Genomic DNA, 12,683 nt, shown 5'->3' on the forward strand with positions numbered 1-12,683 from the left:
ACGAGTAATTGATTGTTGAGTTGTATTATGATTCGAATAATGACTCAATTGATAAATAATTAACGTACCAGTTAATGATATCGATTATTTATTTATAAATAATTGATCTAATCGAATAAATAACGATGAGTTGTAAATATTTGTAATAAATTGTGATTAATCCTAATAATTAGGGATTAATTATTTTAAATTAGTAAATAATTATCTATTAATTATTTATTAGTTATTTATTTATCAAATATTTAAAAAGTGATTAATTATTTCGATAATTGGTCACATAATTTTCAATAAATCATAACTTCTTCATTTTAACTCCAAAAATTATAGAAAAATTATTTTTGACTTTGATTTTTCTTAAATAATTATTTAAAAATTATTTTTGGATTTAAAAATTAGCAATAATTATTTATATTGAATAAAAAATTGAATTATCAGTGTTTAATTGATAATAATTCAATCGTTAGTCCGAATTGAGCGAAACGAAAGCCTGTTGACTCAGAAAAATGAATCCTTCTCACTAAAAATAATATGAAGACCTAATTTCTTCTCGAAATTAGTTGACTTTATTGATTGCTTGATTATCAGTCGAAAGGCGTGCCGAGACGAGTTCGAAAAATTCCGAAAAAATGGGAACTGAAGAAAAAGGTGATCAACGGAGCAATCAGCGAGTCAATTTTGATTCTAAAAATTATTTTAACTATAAAAACAATTATGTGTTTATGTGCTTATGTGTATTATGTGGTTAATCGAGTCTTACTTGCTTATATGTAATATTCGAGTTGGTTATAAACGTATGGGTAGATAGTAGGAACAAAATGAAGTCGATTTAAGGTGCAACAGAAATACAAAGTGAATTAACCAGTCTATTTTGCTAACAGAAACTAAGCCAACAAGGCAGGTTAAGTAGGGGATAGACGGAAGTGATTTAATTGCAGTAAGTCGCTCAGAAGACAAGTTTCTCCCCTATTCTATTTTCCAGAATAGTGATATTCTCTTCAGATTCTTATTACATTTGCATTACTTTAATTCATTTATTCATATCTCAGTTCGATTCTTGAATTATTCTTTTTATTTGAATTTATTATTCATATTTCAATTGTTACTCACAATTATTGATATATTCTTGTGATTAGAATATATCAAAGTATACCGATTGTTCCGGTTGCTATTCCAGGGACTGGATAACATTACTTTTGGGGATTAAGTTTACTTAATCCTAAGGACCGGGACATAACCGGATCCTTGAGATGGGCCGTAGTGCCTGGGTGCCCGACGGGATCTATATAGTGAGATATAGATCTGCACTGTATCCTGGCTGATCAGCAGGGTATAGCTGCGAACTTGAGTCCAGTGTAGTTCGTTTGTATTCGCCAATAATGGCCTTCTTTTGGTTCTTATGAGGTTATATCTTTGCAGATATACCTGGGATACGGATTCAGTTATATTGCTTTAACATTGTGTATATTTTGTAGATTTGTTGAGCAATTTTGGCTCACCCCTTTTTGTTGTTATTCACCTTATTATTTCACTTAAGAAGGAATATGAAACCCGTCAGGACACGAGTGGTAAAGAAGCGGGTCAAGCCTCGGGATCCTCTTATACCCAAGGTGTTGATCCCAATCCAGGATGAAAGCTTTGAGTTGCCCGAGCAGGTGGAGTGTTGATAGATAGTATGTGTGTTTTAATAAAAGCTGAACTTAGTTTAAAATGAATTAGACAATGGTTTGTAATAAAGAAAGTTTGTGAGATTTTAAATGTTGGTTTGTAATAAAAATAGTTAGTGGTTCTTGTTTTCATACTTCAACCTAAAAAGGTTATGGTAGTTGTTAAGGGGTTTAGTTTCATTTCTTTATTATTTATTAATAAGCTTGTAGAGGTTTGGTGATTAGCTCGTAACCCCCAGACTTATACCCCCGGTCTGAAGGGCGTTACAGTTTGGCATCAGAGCTGTAGGTTTGGTCCCTGAAAACAAGAACATTAGGATTAAGATAGGATAGGGAGATCACATAAGATAGGGATAGTCAGATTAGGAAGAATAGTGTTAGGATTTAGGTCAGATTAGAATAGGGAAATATAAATCTTAGAATGGTTTAGTGACCTTTCCTTTTCTTTGGTATATTATTAGATGGCTTCTTCGTCAGAGCGGACTGAGTTAGACCCAATAGCAGCACCGGTACTAGCCCCAGCATCAGTGCATATTTTTCCTCCATTGCCACCACCTCCACCATTACCAGCACCAGAGATACCACCTCCACTAGAGGTACCAGACTTTGTTGATTATTTCCCTTATTTTGAGCCAGAGATGCCTGACTTTCCACCTTTGGAGTTTCCGATGTTTGATGTTCCTGATATGATTGATCTTCGACAGTGGGAGGACTTAGAGCCGTAGATTCCAGTACCGCAACCTGAGATTCCAGATATTCCACAGATGGAGCCAGAGGCAGAGCCACCAGTGTATGCACCTATGGAGCAACCAGTCTTATTTCCTGCCCCTTTAGCTATTTATTCCCCTGTTCTCGGGGTATATCAGTTTCCACAGCAGGAGTTCATGGATGAGGTAGTAGTCGATGGGCCGTTACCTTCTCGAGGTTCTAGCACGGATCTTCGTGAGCATCATACAGTTACTTATCAGCGTTTTCAGGCGGAGAGAGAGGAGAAGGTTCGATGGCAGAACCAGTGCAGAGAGATCCTTGGATTGTTTGTGACGCAGGCAGATGGTCCCGTCCGAGCATTACGATCAGATTACATACTGAGGGAGAGGTTACGTCAGATTTACCAAGTTAGTTCTCAGCAGCTTATGGATCTGAGACAACAGGATATTAGTGCAGAGACAGCATATCGTAGAGCATTGGGACTTACCGAGGCAGTGCTGGAGGCATTGCAGGGATGAGGCACGGGTCTTGTCAACTTTTTAATATATATATAAATAAAATAATTAAATGACAGAAACCTGACATGCTCGGTACAGAGGCCACACCCTCTATTTTGTAAATTACTCCAATGCATGAGAGATGAAAAAGCAAGTGGCCATTTCCATTTTGAAAGTATCGAGGCAGCAAATGGCCTCCGTTGGAGGTGCTCTAACTTAACTTACATGAGCCCCCACACAAAGTACTCTTACTTATTTCAATTATTTATTAGGCCTGTATGCCTATGTTAGTGTTACTGTTTATGTTGTAATAGCTAGCTTTAAACATGGCCCACTGTCACTTCTCTGCTTTTACTGTTTGCTCTCTTCACCCCAGACAACTTAACTCTGACATATAAAATGGGAACTGTAGTACTTACTTAATAAAATACTATGATGCATACATAATTAATACGAGTATGTATTTCTATCAGGGTTTTTGTTTGATGTAAAAATGTGTATGCCTTAAAGTTGGTGTCGGTTAAATGTGTTAGAAATGAAGTGGGATACTAGCTTGTACTAATACTATTTTGCTATCTCTATTATTATGACATGACCTAAAAGGTACGGAGAGTGAGTTCATTTCTTGAAATGAATGAACATTAGATATACAATCTGCTACCACTATCTTGATTTGAGATGGGTTCTTACTCCTCTTCTTCTACTTCCCCTGATTCTCTTAATGGCTTAAAATTTGGTCAGAAAATTTACTTTGAGGATGTGGGTGTAGGTAGTGGTAGTAGTGTTGGGAATAACACCAACAAATCTGGTGGGAGTGGTAGTGGTGGTGGTGGTGGTGGAGATGTAAAACCAGCTTCTCCAGCCAAGAAAGGTAGGTTTGGTGGTGGTGGTCAAGTGGGGCAGCAGCCCCCGAGGTGTCAAGTTGAAGGGTGTAAGGTAGATATGAGTGATGCTAAAGGGTATTATGCCAGGCATAAAGTTTGTGTTATACACTCAGAGTCAGCTAAGGTTGTTGTTTCAGGTATTGAGCAAAGATTTTTCCAGCAGTGTAGCAGGTCAGTTTGTCTTGCCCTTTTAGACTACTTTGAAGTAATGGTTTTTACTTTTTATATGTCTAATTTTGTATATGTCCTCTGCACCTACATGTTTTCAGTTCTGTTTCTTTAATCGTGTATATTGTTGGGTTCTTGTTCCTTATATTAGTTGGCCCATTTGTAGCTCTTATTGTTGCATTTGATTGCCTTTGTGTTTATCCTTGATACTTGTTGTAATAGAGTTACTGTATGTATTTGCTGCTGTTCATGCTTTTGTGTACACTTCATTTTGAGATTTATGGAAACTGGTACTGGATTACTGTTACATATGTTGTTACTTACTTTGTTTCTATGTTGTTTAAGTTGGCATGCATGTGATTATCTCTAGACTTTGTGTTTATTTTGCTGCAAAATACATTCTTTTAATTTGTAATTTTCAAGAGAGAGAACATATAGAGAAATAGTAACTACTACAATTACAGGAACCAAAGGACAAAATTATTGTTAGTAAAGGTAGAGATTCATTAGTGCAATTAGCAAGAACTATTTTGAAAGAGGGTCATACATACGGGTTTACAGGATGGGGATGCTTGAAATCAATACACCACCAAATATATCAATGTTACACTGAATGCTTTATAATGGAGTAATGACCATCTAGAAGTCTGAGAGTGAAGGCTCATAATGGAGTCTTCATGAATATTTTTTACCAAGTGAATTCATGTACAATTAGACTCGAAAGAGCTAGACATCCCCGTCAGTGCATCGAATTATTATACAACTAGGACTCATCAGCATATGAGATGATTTCACAACTAGGACTTGGAAGTGCATCATGGTGGCTAAGATGGAAGAAATACCCTCTGACTAGATTCATTTTCCATGCTCCTGTGCACGTGTGATCTAGATATCTGAATCCCAATATCCGTTCTTATTTACAGAGATTGGTCCCCTGCCCTTTGAAAGTTTAATTTCAATTTTGGTCTAAATAGTTGTATCTACATTTGAACTGTAGGCTATGCTTTGCATATTTTTATCAGGATTCCATATAAGCTGTATGATATATATATATATATATATAGGTTTATACTTTTTGCTTCCTTTGGACATATGTTCCATAAGCTGCCTTGGTAATTCAGCAATCTCATATCCCTGACAAGTAACAAGCCTCTCTATCTTTATCAATATGCCTTTCATACCATAAAGAATAAGCTTGACTATATTTTTTGTGATGCCTCTTAAAACTACATGATAATGACCTAGTGTATTGCTGTCCATTATGCGGAGTTTACAATTTCGTGAATAATGTGTTTCCATGTTTCATCATCTGCCTGAATTTGACCAAGAAAAACGAAGTTGCCGTAGGCGCCTAGCTGGCCATAATGAGCGTCGCAGGAAGCCTCCTCCTGGATCATTGTTGTCCATGCGCTACGGAAGCCTCTCATTAACCCTATATGGTTAAAATATCACGTCAATGTTTTTCAAAAATGTTTTGTTGCGTATTTAGCTTTACTGATGTGTAGTTCTTCCCTTCTTTGTTGATTTTTTTGATAATATAAACTCAAATATATTATGCTCATGATGTCAGAATAGAGCAGCGGAACTGGAAGCTTTGTGATGGACTTCACAACTTATCCAAGGGCAAGCTGGAGAGATCAGTGGACACCTACAAGACCATTTGAACAGGTTGCTAGGAATCAACCCCATGAGCTTGGAAGGTTTCTACCATGGCAGAATAACTCAGAAAGCCCTCAGCTTGATATTCAAGGTCTAACAAATAACCACCCATCTCCCGGTACTGATATTTCTTCTGGAAAATTTTTCGCTGGAGCGTCCGACTCCAGCTGTGCTCTCTCTCTTCTGTCAAGTCAGCCCTGCAATTCAAAAGGCCAGTCTTTAAATCTTGGATCAAATTATGAACTAGATACTGATACCTCGCACATGGTTCAACCAACAGCAGTGCATGGGGCCAACATATGTCATTATCCTAACAGCTCTTGGGGTTACAAGGGCAATGAAACTGGAACCAGCTCACTTAATATGCATTCTGATTCTAGCCTGGGTCAAATTACACAGCATGGGAACAGGGTCTACGCTGGGGAGCTGCAACTAAACCAACAGCACGGAAGACCATCCACAAGTCTTGAGCAATCCACAACTTGCTACTATTCTCCTCACAATATGCATTGGTCAGTCTGAGTCTTGGGATGCCTGATGTTTTAGTATGTTGCCCCGTGCTTGCTTTATATATGTACTAGTAACTTAACACTGCAAGCTACTTTTATTGGATTTGTTAACAATGTAGCTTCCTACCTATCTATCGTTTTACCTTTTCGAACTAAAACTGATTAACATGGATTTTTACCTTGTTTAAAATTATTGGGTGGCTGTTATATGTTGTGATCACCTGTCAGGGTAGTTTAGTTTTTTTCTTTCAAGTTGAAATTGAGAGCCTGTAATCATTCTGGTAAAAGAACATATGTAATTGCAAGGAGATAGGTACAACATCACCTGATTTTTAATATTTTAGGCTGAAAGATCAATTAAGTTGTAAAATCAAAGTGATGTTAAATTAAATTTCGGTACAAAGTACATAAAACTTCTCAAGAATATATTGTACAAATTCACCACTTATTTCCTAGGTGAAGAAGTATTCTGGGTTTTTTCTATGAAATCTATTGCCCAGCGCTTATGATTGTTTCTTGGACACAATAAGGAGGTGAAGAAGTATGAAGATTCTGGTTTATTCTATGAAAACTACCGCCGAGAGCTTATGATAGTTTTTTGGGGACGACCAAGATGCTGAAATGAAACTTTAGTAGATTTACCTAATACATAAAAATCTATAAATTTTAGGGTTGATTGTATTTCGCATCCCCGTGATTATTTCAATTATCACTTTGGTATTACTAATTTCATTATATGCACTTTACACCCAGTAGAAGTTATGGCACTGCAAAATATAACCTTTTGACCAAGTTCTGTTAAAATTGATTGTTATCTACTAAACGGCAGGGGCATATCACATTTCGCTATGAAGATATCAAAGAGAGTTAAGACTCGTCATTTTACTTTTAAAATTCCTAGCAAATTTTTATTAAACCCTCCCCCAAATTAATCCCAAACAAATAGAAATACTAATCGTCAATGTAAAATCGAAACCCTAAATTCCCAAATTTCACATTAGTTAGAGCAATGAGAGGCCGATTGAGCTGTGTTTTTGATAGTGATGAACTATTAAATCTTGAAAAGTCGAGGAAGGAACGCGGTTCATCCGAAGTGGTTGCGATCGATTACGGGCTTCGCAATGGCAATGAGTTTCCCAGCTGAGGGTAAATTTTTTATGATTTTGCATGTGTATATAGTTATGACTGATATATGTTCTTTGTTGCATGCAATATGTTACCTTGATATGGAATGTGTGTTTGTATTTGTGTTTGTGTGTGTGGTGCATGTGACTTATCTTTTTAAGTGTGTTCATATTAAATTTGCATGTTAGTAATTATATATTGGTGTTTATGTTGGTAATTTTATATTGGAGCGATGAGTCCATATTTTTCTATTAGACTACATTATGGTGGTAAATTTAATTTCAACTTTACGTCATATTTTGGTGGGAAGATAGTTTATTTTGACATGTGTTCTGTAGACAAGTTAACATTAACTGAAATGAAAGGTATGTACTAAGAAGTATGATGTACTTTAACCATAATGAATTTTTGGTACTTGTCTAATAAGTATGAATGTTGTGTTGATACTATATATCCTAATAAAACTGGACAAGATTTAGAAGTTCTTATGGACATTGTACAAGCATACAAGTTGGGAAGGGATTATTCTACTGCAAACGGTCCTGCTTCTGATGATGAAAAATGGGATTTTTTTCATTTATACAAATGGCTATAGATGATAGAATTGTAAGGATAGAAGATATTAGAGAAGAAGTTGAGGGACATATGAATGAGCTTATAGAAGATGTTGAAGAAGAGGAAAGATTAAGCTTTCATGGTGACAGTTCCAACATGGACTCCAGTGAGAGTGATTGTCCTAAAGCAAAAGAGCAGAAGGAAAGAAGAGTGCCCCCACCCAATCCACCTTATAGGGCTAGAAGAAGAGGCATATACTCTATGTTGAGGGGACTGTTCAAGAACACAGATGATACACCTGTTATGTTGGGTTTCGAGCACATAAACGCAACAGAACAGTATTTAAAAACATGAAAAAACAGAATTTTTGAAACTAGTTATTATTAATTCGAAATTTCTATTTGTATTATAATTAAGTCTCACTTCATTATTTAACAAATAAATTTCTTAATTAATATTAGTAAATTTGAATATTATTATTTATCTAATTAACTAAGTCAAACTTAATTAATATTATAAATAATTCAAATTACTTAAATTTAATTTAAATCCAATTTAAATTAAATAATCCTTCTAGCATTCTTTGTGTGTGACCCTATAGGTTATTATTACATTGGCAACGAATTTTAAATTAGATCTAATTTAAAATCGTAAACAATGAGCGGCATCTAATAATACATCATTGTTACCCAAGTAAAAATAATTAAATCAGTGATCGATTAAACCTTTCGTGAATAATGTACAATGTAATATAATCCCTTTAACCAAATATTATAGATTAAACTAGAGGCATGTAATATGTCATCCTCATCATAGTTTAATCCAGGTTTCGTTGATCAATGAGTAGACTATCATATAAAATCAACATTTGAGCGTGACCACGCATTTCATAGTCTAGCTCACACAAGAGGCCAATAATATCACTCCTAAAATAGGAGGGTTAAATCCCATCTAGATCATTCATATTTCTCATACGATTCATAATATACCCAATATCCACTTTTATCATTACCCGGTCAAGGATAACTTTTAATGGAATCAATGTATATTAATTCTCGTATAGAAATATAATGACTTCATGTCTAAGGACCATTACATCATTATCACTGTGAGAATTACTTATGACACAACAGACATCTAGAATCTCGCATCGGGTCTGTCCAGCATCATGTAAATATACATATGCCTGTGTCTTTGACTTTAGCCACACTATACCTATGATCAATGAGATGTGATCATCAGTCAATAAACACACTAGTCTTAATGCATTATTATTGTCCCTTAATAATAATACTCAACCAGGGACCTTTAGGAATATTGATAATATTCTCATAATCTCATTTTTAAGTCATGTACTTAGAGATATAGAATTGCATATCATATTCCAAGGACATTTATTAATCTAACATTTATTAATCTAACATTTATATCGCAGTAAATTAAGAATTAATAAATTATTAAAGGGAAAAATCTATAGAACATAAACATTAATAATCCAAATGTCTTAAACTAAAACATCATAGGGTTATCTCTAGGGCACAAACACTAACAATCTCCCACTTGCACTAGAGCCAATCACCTATGTATCTAATACTCATGGAACTAGTATGACCATCGTGCTTCTGTTGCGACAAAGCCTTAGTCAGTGGGTCTACAAATACTATCATTACTATGCACTTTACATTTATATCTCCTTGATCATTAATCTCATTAATAAGGTGATATCGCTTAAGGACATGCCTAAATAGTCTCCTTGGCTGTTTCGAAAGCATCAATATATTCGGCTTCCATAGAATCATTAATGTTCTTGCTGTGAACTATTCTAGCTAACATCAATTATATTTAGACAAAACACAAACCAGACATAGACACATAATCATCCCTGTCTATCCAGAAATTAGGTTAAGAAACTAGTATCAGTGTAACCCTTTGTTAGATATATTTGAGATGTCATGTCTAATATGATTTGTGTTTAGTTTTCAGAACTTAACAACAGGACAAATCAGGAATTATTGAAATCAGGACTTACTGGAAGTCAGAACTTAATATCAGAACTTAAGGTCATATCAGAACTTAAGTTCGGGAAGACTTTCAGATAAGAAAATGAAGCTGATTTATAGGAGAAGATCGAGACTTAAACAAAAGAAGATATGCATGAAAAGAGTTAATAGACTGGAAGACTTTTAGAAGATATCTGATTGATATATTTTAGGAGACAGAATTATATTCCATATCAATTAGAAGTTATCTTGTAACTGTGTACTATATAAACACAGACTTAGGGTTTACACTATATGTGTTATCATTATCGAGAAGATTATACATTGTAACCTAGCAGCTCTTAGTGATATTTGTTCATCACTGAGAGAGTACATGTTAGGTCACACTATCACTGTAGAGGGGGTGAATACAGTGTTTATTACAATCAAATCGAACTTCAAGAACTTAAGTAACAGAAAACAAACTTTATTGAAACAATAAACTCTATTACAATCTGGAACTGTTATCTCTCAGTGATGAACAAGATATCACGAGAGCTGCTAGGGTTAAGTAAATAATATTCTCAATTATGATAACACTTATAGTGTAAACCCTATGTCTGTGTTTATATATTACACAGTTACAAGATAATCGCTAATTGATATGGAATATAATTCTGCTTCCTAATATATATCAATCAGATATCTTTTCTTCCAAGTATTCCATTCTTTATGAAATTCCTTCTTCATGCATATCTCTTCTTATGTTTATCTTGATCTTCTTAACTTTAATCAGCTGTTGTCCTTATCTGATCGTCCTTCAGCACTTAAGTTCTGATATCTATCTCCTGATGTTTATCTCCTGATAACATAAGTACTGATATCCCTTAAGTCCTGACGTCCAGTATAAGTACTGATCAGTTAAGTACTGATTTGTCCTGTTCAAATAAGATCTGAAATCTAAACATAAAACATATTAGCCATGACATTATCAAATATATCTAACAATCTCCCCCAACTTGTAAATTAGCAAAATATACAAGTTTAACAGATATTTGATGATGTCAAAAACATTAAGTACAAATGCATGAAAATTAGACAAGATAACTACAACTTACAGTCCTTAAAGCTTTTACCAATTCAACTTCTGATAACAACTTTAGTCTGTATACACATCAGAATTTAAGCAGTTGTAGATCTTCGACTTGGCTTCATCATTTTCTGATCTCTCTGATGTCAGGAGTTGTTCTGAGATAATTCTTCAACAAACATTTCTCAGCATATCTGAGTTCATCAATCATTCTCCGTTTGACATCTTTAAGCTCTGCAGTATCTTCACCAGTTTGAAATATTACAGCTCTGAGATCATTAATCTTTGCTTTTCTCAACTCCTGATCTAGTCTTATGACATAGGCTTTGTCAGACTCTAGATTAAACTCAAGCCCCTTAATACCAAGATATGTTCTGATCTGTGCAGTATTAGGCTTCATATCAACAATATCACCATTGTGATTTCTGTACTTTGGAACATATATGCTGTCAGACTTAACAGAATAAAGTCTTTTCTGTCTCTGAATCTGTTCTTTCAAATAGTTTGCAGCAGTCCCTGTCAATCTGTCATCCACTTGAAGTAAGAATAATACATGCTCCAATTCTTCAAAATACTTCAATGGAATGGCATTTTGTCTTATATGATATACCCTACCATCTGTCATGAAATACAACAAGATGTGTTCCTTCAAGTAGGTATGGTAAACCATTTATACAGATTCCAGTTGATTCAATCTTTCAGGAGTTGCTCCAATACCTGGTTCACTCAAGGAAGTTGGATCATTGGTAGTGTTGTGTACTCTTCTTTCATCAGCACTTCCCAATCCAGTTTTATCTCTTGCTTCCTTTCCAGTAACTACTCTAGCTTCAAAATGACTTGCAGTAGTCTTCAAAGGTTGAGTTTGTTTTGCTTTAGTGAATCCTGGTAGGAGTGTTTTTGATCTTCCTTCTGATATCAAGTTAACTTGAGCCGTGTCAGAGGTTACTTGCTTCTTTTGAATATCAGAACTTTTAATTTCTTGACTCTGAACAACTTGAGCCATGTCAGAGGTTGTTTTAAGAACTTTTCTTGAAGTCAGAGCAAGATTATCTTTGTCATCAGTAATTTCTTCATCTTCAGGAGGTACATAAACTTTAACAGGTTCACCAACCTTTTCTTTACCCTTGGATCTTGGATCTATCTTTGGTTGTGATTTAGCAAATGTTGCTTCAGTTTGTGCCTTTTCTTTAATCACAATACCTTTCAGTTTTGGAAGTGACTTTTTACCAGAAGCTTCAGATTTAGATGTGGCTTTCTTTGATTTAAGTCTAGCTTCTTCTTCCTTTAAACTTTCCAAGTCCATTCCTGGATTTTCTTGAAGAAATAACTGTCTTGACATTTCTTCATCAAGATCTAGAAGTTCATCAGAATTTATTCTTTTACCAGTATCAGAACTTAATTTCTTCCCAGTATCAGAACTTATCCTGTGACTTGCAATTTCAGCATTTCTTGATGAGAATCTTTTACCTTGACTATGACCTCCACCCATTCCAGAGTTTCCTTGGTCATCTTTTTCATCATCCTTTCCTTGCAGTGTCTTGTCATCCTTGCATTTGGACTTAATTACTTTCTCCCCCTTTTTGGCATCAGCAGGAAGTAGAAGAGAGATAAGCAATTCCACTGAAGATTGGATTTCAGTCAATTGTGATTGCTGAGAAGCTTGATTTTGCAGAATTTGATCAATCTGTGCTTGTTGACGATCTTGAGTCTTCTCAATATAAGCAATCCTGTCAATAGAAGGTTGAAAGAACTTTTTCTTATCAAGTTTCCAAACTTGTTCCTGCTTGATTAAGTTCTCCTGAATCTGGTGTATTTCTGCATGAGTGGTTGAATGAAGACCTTGTA

The 12,683-nt window shown here is 35.0% G+C and overlaps 1 protein-coding gene across 1 annotated transcript; it reads left to right on the top strand.

Annotated features, from left to right (window-relative positions):
• The first annotated feature begins 3,186 nt into the window (after positions 1 to 3,186).
• LOC141707768 (squamosa promoter-binding-like protein 9) lies at positions 3,187 to 6,207 on the top strand. The gene is made up of 2 exons (XM_074511116.1): positions 3,187 to 3,924; positions 5,492 to 6,207. The coding sequence occupies exons 1-2, from the start codon at positions 3,548 to 3,550 to the stop codon at positions 5,583 to 5,585; spliced, it is 471 nt and encodes a 156-aa protein (XP_074367217.1). The 5' UTR covers positions 3,187 to 3,547; the 3' UTR covers positions 5,586 to 6,207.
• Positions 6,208 to 12,683: the final 6,476 nt, after the last annotated feature.

This window comes from Apium graveolens, chromosome 2, assembly GCF_009905375.1.
Source record: "Apium graveolens cultivar Ventura chromosome 2, ASM990537v1, whole genome shotgun sequence".
Lineage (NCBI taxonomy): Eukaryota > Viridiplantae > Streptophyta > Magnoliopsida > Apiales > Apiaceae > Apium > Apium graveolens.